The following is a 7,899-nucleotide window of genomic DNA, read 5'->3' as shown; positions in this document are numbered from 1 at the left end:
AGGTTTGAGTTATCAGGGAGCGACACTGAATGATCAGTATTACAAATTCAAAACAAACTAAGAAGTAAAGCCTAACTCTGGACCCAGCAGGTCAGTCTGACTCCACAGGCTTCCACTGGGGACGCAGGAGCCGATGTGATGTGTCACATCTATGGAATCTCCCACAGAGGCATCGCATTGGTCCACATGTTGTTTATATCACACTGAGGATTGATGGGTCAGCCTCTCATGATCTTCAAACTGTCTCTGTGTGACAACGAGCTGCAGGGAATGGAAGTGCCTGATGTTGCCTTTTTTTTCTTTTGTCTGTGGAGCTTTTAGGGCTAATACTTCCCTTTTACACACACACATTAACACACCTTTCCCGTCCCAGTTTTTTGTTTGGCTGTTTTTGTTTTGTTTTGCTTCTGTATGTCTGGATTTCACCATCCTTCAATGATGTTACTAAGACTTGAAAAACAAGGCGACGCGAGGAGGAAGCCGGAGAGGAAACGTGTATTTTTTGGTGGTTATTTTTCTACATTGACCTGAATGTATATTTATTCTTTGAGGGTGTATTTGTCACTTCGATGACCAACAAGGATAGTTTTTTATACAGTTTGTGATAACCACTGAGCTCATGCCATACTTCAGTGTTGCTGACATGACGTAAAAAGCACCTTGGATTTGACGTTGCCTGACGTGGTTGCTCGCGCTGCTTTCGTCCACCACTGAGCGAAGAACCTTGCACTTTATTGTGATGTAACCCTACAGATTACATGCTCCGGTTTATGAAGTGTCATCGTGTATAAACTATTTCTATGGTACTACTAAAATAAATGTTGCTCATGTTTAATATCATTTGAAGTCAGCCTCTTGATTATTTACAGTGACACGAGTGACTTTTTCCAGGTGCAGTTTTGTGTCTAAAGGTTATAACAGATCTACAGTGGGTCGACATGTGGTGTCACTTTAAGTGAACTGACGAACTGAATGTGAGGTAAAGCTGTCAGAGAGCCTCCATGGCTTGCATGTAAAAGGCAAAAAAGAGGCAAATTTTAATGTGTCTGCAACTTCAGACTCAAGATATGAAGTTTTATATTTTATCATCTGAGAATGGCTCCCCTTCAGCTAACAAGTGAAAAGACTAAAGAAAGACATATATTGTATTGGACTCATTTCACAAAGTTTTACAGCCTGTTCCAGAGTAAATATACACAGCAGACTGACAGCGTAGACTCACTGCAGGTGCAGCTGGGATTACCTACTTGAATTGGCAGAACAGAATTCACATGACTGCAATCTACTGCTATCTAGTGGTGAAATTTTACTCAGTGTACCATTAAATATATATTTATGTCCTATTCTTTTCTTAGAAAAACCTAAATCGTTGTACTTAATTTACAGTCATATTACATTGACTTAAATGGTCATACTTTTCTACTGCAGACATGGTCTGTAATATCTCTAATGCCATGTTTAGGAATAACGTGGGGGGACGTTCAAAAAAATATTAACGCAGAGGTTTTTTAAAAGCAGATTTCAAGTTTAAACTTTGTTTCTTTGACTTGATAGTTTTCACATATTTAGACCATTGACTGTATATAAATGATGGATGCAGCCATCAGTCCATTGTTGGTTTGTGGAGAATGATGAAAGCGCAGGTTTAGCATTTCCCCCCCCATCTCCATATTTGTTTTTGGGTTGTTGTTTTTTTTTTAGGTATGCATGTCCATATTTGACTGAGAGGGTAGAGCTGGAGATTTATCAGCTAATCTTAGCACAGTTTAGACAGCTTAATCAGCAAATTGCAGCTTTAATTTACTGCATTTTATTTGAACTTACTGTGATGCTAATTTAGGCTAGTAAAAACAAAACTCCTTACTGGAGAACTTGGAACAGCTGATGCATTTGCATCACTTTGCACAACACTGTGATAAAAAAGCCATTAAAAACAGTCATTCCCCTAAGATGCTTAACTTTAAACCATAAGTAAATACATTATTCTTACCTACACAGTTGTGGTCTGTAAGGAAGGAACTTGGAAAAAACAAATCTCAGGCTTAAAACTCGGACAGAATCGTTTTTCTGAAGGCAGCTTCAAATGACAATTCAAGAACTCCAGTTTGGCACTTCGTACAAGATATAGTAAATTTTAAGGACTATATACACGTGTTTGAGAGTTTGAAAAATATCTCATAATATCTGATCTTTTAACAGAAAACATGCTGACACAACTTCTTTCTAAAATGCTAGAGCTGAACAAACTCGTCCCCACAGGATGACAAAACAATTTTCAGTGTCCTCTGGCAAAAACCCTTTAAACCTCTTCATCGCTTAAATGTGGAATTTTTTTAGACTTATTTACTGTCCATCTTCAAATGGCACAGGCTTCTGACTGATGCGCAGATGCATCATATTGTCATTAATAACTGACAGAGAAAAAAAAAAAAAAAGTTTTTTTTCCCCAATGGTACAAACATACTTTATTGTACAATTAATTTATTGGCAAAAACAAAAACAATCAGACCACCGAAATAACTTAAAAGAAACTAATGAAAATGGAGCAACAGTTATTTTTGCTTTCTCTCAGCAAGCACCAAAACTGTTAACAAGAACAAAAAAGAAAAGAGTGGTCAAAGATTCCATTTGAATACTAAACAAATATTTAAATAGTCTTACTTCCAGTCTCTTTAGGAAAAAGAAATGATAAAAACAAAACTATTTGTTCAGTTGCCATCAGTTTGTACAGTGATTCAGTATGTTTACAACTATATTCATGTACATGAAACATTTCTTCAAAACAACCAAAAAGAAAAAAAAAGAAAAAAAAAAAAGAAAAAAAAAAAAAAAAAAAAAAGGATGGTATAATATACTCCAAGGCCTCCCCAGGCGAACTGAAAGACTGTCTGCAGGTTCTTTTTGCATCACCATAACATCTTTAATACAAAAACAAAGCATGTTTTATCTATTAATTCCTGTAGCTTCAAGTTTTATTTCCAAAAAATAAAATTAAATAATATATCTATTTATAAAAGACAGTTTTTCCTTGTTTTTTTTTTTCTTATAAAATAAGTCTCAAGATATATTGCCACCTGGTTTCTGATGCGTTCCCTTCCCCATACCCAGCAAGCCCGACCTTTAAGAAAAATAGTGAGCATGTGAATATTGTGTCTTCAGTCCTCTCCATAAAAAGCTAAATGACCAAATTTGAACTCTTAAGTCACACCTCTAACCGACCCCAGCTTCGGCTCATCGTCGTACAGGTTTCCTGTCTTAACTGCTGAGATTGTTTAGGTGTGTGACTCGGTTGCTATAGCCTCCCTAAAACCTTACACAGAAAAAGGCGCATTGGTGCTTGTGACCGACTACACCCCATACTGTACATTATAGAAAACAAAACAAAACAATACTGTACAGTAGCTCAGGAGCACTTTTTTTTCCAAACACATACAAGCAAATATTCAATCAAACAAGAGGAAACAACAGCAGAAAATGTCTCTGCTCATAAGATTTTAAAGTATGTACACTTATTTTACATCTTTCACTTTCATTACAAAAGAAAAAACAAACAAACAAAAAGTATCCAAGTCCACCATTTCTTAATTTGTACAGTACTAACAGTGAATTAAACCTTGTGGCTGAGAGGCAGTCGTGAGGGTGTGGGACGGGGGGAGGATAAGGATGTAAGGAAAACCGTTGGGGTTCGGGATAAAGGCGGGATTTTAGCGACCTCTTCTCCAGGTTACTGTTCATAAATGCAGCTGTAATATATGTACACACAACCTTTTTTTTTTCTTTTTCTTTTTTTAAATCATCAGCGAGCTTCAACAGCTATAATACAGGTATATAGTACGCAGGTTGTGGAGCAGGAGAAGTTAGGATGAAGAAAGTGTGCACATTCACAGGAGAAGTGCGAAGAGGCGGCCCCATAAGGGAAAAAAAACAAAAACAAAAGATCTTACGGTTTAATTCAAATTATAGAAACCCTGACGAAGACAAACCTGGGATAGCTGTCAAAAAAATGTAAAAAATAAATCAAACTGCATTGAACACACCTTCCTAACCACCCACAAACCCAATAAATATACTTCTGAATCGCTGCAGTCACTGGAAAAAAAATCTACGTTTGTGTGTCCAGAAGAAGGGTCGGGTAACGGAAGATATGTTGATGCCTGATTAACGAATCGCCGAGGGCACGAAATAATAATAATTATAATAATATAGAAATAAAATAAACGTACTCTGCAAAATAGATACAATCATGATGGGTATTTGAGGAGAAAAAATAAAAGAATAAGAAAAAAAAAGTACATCATGTCAACTCTCATTTTTAGCAACATTTGAAATCTTAAAAATATTCATAAAAAGGCAAAAATTCTCAGTCCCCAAAAATATTGTCATATACTTAAAGAAGTAATATCTTCAACCTGAAACACTGACCTTCCACCTTTTTTGTACACAATTGGCAAAAATATATAGATATTTATTAACAGCAATAACTTACCATTGTTTTAATTTATTCAATTATTGACTTCTAAGATTGATGTTGCATCTCCCATAGGAAGGAAGCTTTCAGTTCATATTTATACATCAGAAAAATATTTAAATAAAAAATAAAAACTTCTAAAACCCCAAAGCTGCCCCGCTCTCCTTTCATGGCAGTTTGTCATTTGGGGCAACAGATCAGAGCATCACGACGGAGAGACAGTACAGAGTCAAGGCTACATCAGGTTGTGGTTAATGTTCGTTCCCAGCTCCTGGTTGTTGTTGTTGCTGCCGCCGCCGCTGTTGTTGTTCCCACCCAACATGTCTGATTGCCCCCCTTGTCCACCGTGCATCCCCGTCATCCCACTCAGCTGAGACATAATAGAGTTCTGGTCCGAATTGTACTGACTAGGATCTACAGAACTACCTGGCTGCTGTTGCTGGGGTTGTGGAGGTTGGGGTGGTGCCATGTTGGAGTAATGTTGACTGAGATGCCCTGGGTGGGGCGACCCACTCTGGGTCTGAGGGGAGATGCGGTGAGGTGAGGGCTGAGGCTGGGAGGAAGGCTGCATGCGTGGGGACGGGCTGGAGCGTGGAGGCTGCGACTGTGGCCTTGGTGAGGGCTGAGGGGACCGGACCTGACTGCTGAGCGATCCAGCTGGACCGAGTCCTCCTTGTCCCTGTAGGTGGTGATGGGGGGACTGGGCCATCTGCTGCTGGGGACTCATAGGACTGCTATGGTGGGCTGGAGAACCCCCTCCAAGGTGCTGCTGTTGCTGCTGCTGCAGGAGCCTCTGCTGGATATTTTGGGCAAGCATGGCTTGGGACGTCTGTGGCATTTGGGGGCCACCACCTGCACCACTCTGCGGTTGTTGCCCTGGCCCTGATCCACCTTGTCCAGGCTGGAGTGGAGGTCCTCCAGGGCCTCCACTGGGGCCTACATCTTGTCCTTGAAGACCACCCATTTGATTTTGCTGCTGCTGCTGCTGCTGCATCAGCCTGTGCTGGAGCACTGCAGCTACTTGTGACATCTGGTAGCCTTGCTGGCCTAACTGTCCTGGCCCACCTGGTGGTGGTCCTTGCTGCTGGGGAACCCCTACACCACCCCCAGGTTGGGGTTGAGAAGATGGGGGTATCCCTGGCTGTCCCTGGCCAGGCTGCATGAAGCTTTGCTGGCCTTGTTGCTGCTGGAGTCCTTGAGGCTGCTGGAACTGGCCGTGGTTCCCCATTTGTTGCTGTTGCTGTTGCTGCAGTCTTCTCAAAAACATCTCTCTGAACTGTGGTGTCATATTGGCGATGTTCCCTTGCTGACCTGGTTGCATTGCTCCCTGTGGCTGCTGCTGTTGTTGCTGCTGCTGCTGCAAAGTGGCCATTTGCTGTTGTTGCTGTAAGTTTCCTGGCAACATCGGGCGCTGCTGTAACTGCTGAAGCTGAGCCATGGTGGGCATATTTCCTCCCCCTGCTCCACCCTGAGGGATGTTCATCCCTGGCTGGCCTGCCTGGTTCACATTAACCTGCTGTTGTCCATCCATATTGGCAAGCTGGTTGGCTCCAGGCGCTCCTACACCAGGCAGACCTCCAGCAGCTCCTTGGAAACGCACACCTCCAGGACCTCCTTGCGGAGGCCCGCCTGCTCCTCCAGGGCCACCCTGAGCACCTTGATACCTGGCTGCTCTCTGCCGAATAAAAGCAGCCATGAGCGTTGGGTTGGAACGAAGGATGTTGAGGACTTGCTGCTGTTGCAAGACTGAGCTTGGGGAGCGTAGCGCTCGCAGGAGATCTTGTAGTGCTGCCTGTGGCAAGTTCCCCGATCCAGCTACTAATGAAGCAGGTACCCCCCCTGCTCCTCCAATTGCCTGCATCAGCCCTCGGTTTCCTGGTTGAGGCTGCTGCTGATTCAGCATTTGTTGCTGTGGTTGGGGAACTGCTGGCTGCTGCTGTGGTGTCATATGACCCATCATGTTTGGCCGTTGTTGTTGGTTCATGGTTGGTCCCCCAGCACCCCACTGCTGGTTTGTTGGCTGAAGCTGTCCACCTGGCTGGACCTGCTGCTGAACTTGAGGCGGCAATTGTGACGGAGGACCACCCTGTTGCATCCCTGCTAGCGTTCCTGGTTGCTGTGGATCTAACATAGTCCTTCCATCAACTCCCTGAGCCTGGAGCGGCATGCCCTGGGCCCCAATGTGGGGCATTCTCATCTGGGCCTGGTTGTTCTGATGGTGAGGATGTGGAGGTATCATGCCCCCCTGTCCCAAGCCACGCATGTGTGCTTGGGCGTGAGCCATCTGTCTCTGGGTCTCTGCCAGGCGCTGGATTTTTAGTGCCGTCTCTACAGCAGCCAGGGGTGGCCCTTGTTGCTGGCCTTGGACACCCATGGACCCCTGGCCTTGATTGGGTGGTGGTTGTTGCTGAGGAGGGGTTGCTGGACCCATTCCAGGTTTCCCAAGGGGCTGATGAAGAGCAGGGACTCCAGCTGGTCTGGGGTTGTATGGAGGCAAACTACCAGGATGCTGCTGCTGCTGGAGCTGCTGGAGATTTGGTGGCTGCTGCTGAAGCTGAGGTACCATCTGCTGCTGAGGAGAATTCATCATCCCCCCTCCACCTGCTGACGGAAACTGGTGGAGATGGTGTTGAGGGGGGATGCCACCACCTTGCTGTTGCTCACCTGGAGTTCCCATACCACCCATCCCAACCCCCTGCTGCTGAGAAGGTGCAGACATGTTACCCTGGGTAGGTGTCTGTGGGGTAGGGGGCTGCGTTCCCGATGTAGGGGTACCAGGACCAGTAGCTCCATTGTTGGCTCCAGGAGAGGGTTGTCCATTTCCCCCAGGTGCTCCTCCTGCAGCGGGCTGGCCCACTCTCTGCATGCTGGCCATTCTCCTTCTCAGCATCTGAGCTTGCTGAAGCCTGTGCTGCAGCTGCTGCTGGCGAAGCTTGTGCTTGATATTTAGACAGAAGGGGACTGGGCACTTGTTTTCCTGACAGTGCTTAGCATGATAACAACACAATGCGATAAGCTGCTTGCAGATGGGGCAGCCACCGTTGGTTTTTCTCTTGCATCCTTTTGTGTGCTGAACGACACGTTTCATCTTCTGGCAGGACGGCAGAGAGCAATTGGCATTTCGGCACTGGCATGCGTGGACGAGCGACTGGATACAGCGCTGGATGCTGAGGCGACGGGAATCTCCGGGACTCTGAGTGGCAGCGGCAGACTGATTGCTGCTCTCATCATCCAAGCCGAGGCCTAACTTCTCCATCTTGTGCTCATGTCCCTTAGTGTTGTAGCATGTGATGCAGAGGTCGTAATCCTAAAACAGATGACAATAGAGACAGTTAGAAGTGTAACTTGGAGGTTTTTGAACAATTACAATAATAAAAATAATAATAATAGTAATAATAATAAACCCAAACGCCACCTATTTTGCCCTGGGA

General features: G+C 44.4%; 1 protein-coding gene across 5 annotated transcripts in view; it reads right to left on the bottom strand.

Annotated features, from left to right (window-relative positions):
• Positions 1–2,463: 2,463 nt before the first annotated feature.
• Positions 2,464–7,899, bottom strand: part of ep300a (EP300 lysine acetyltransferase a) — a 32,183-nt gene continuing 26,747 nt past the window's right edge. For all 5 annotated transcript variants that reach the window (XM_085415840.1, XM_085415841.1, XM_085415837.1 and 2 more), the window contains exon 31: positions 2,464–7,775. In XM_085415840.1, coding sequence (XP_085271966.1) covers positions 4,704–7,775 — 3,072 coding nt within the window. In that variant the 3' untranslated portion in view covers positions 2,464–4,703. The remainder of the gene's footprint in view (positions 7,776–7,899) is intronic.

This window comes from Rhamphochromis longiceps, linkage group LG8 (genome assembly GCF_057381845.1).
Source record: "Rhamphochromis longiceps isolate RC_006_pf linkage group LG8, R_longiceps_female_GT1.1, whole genome shotgun sequence".
NCBI lineage: Eukaryota > Metazoa > Chordata > Actinopteri > Cichliformes > Cichlidae > Rhamphochromis > Rhamphochromis longiceps.
Note: the sequence above shows the minus strand (reverse complement) of the source record. Positions and strands in the feature narration are given on the sequence as shown.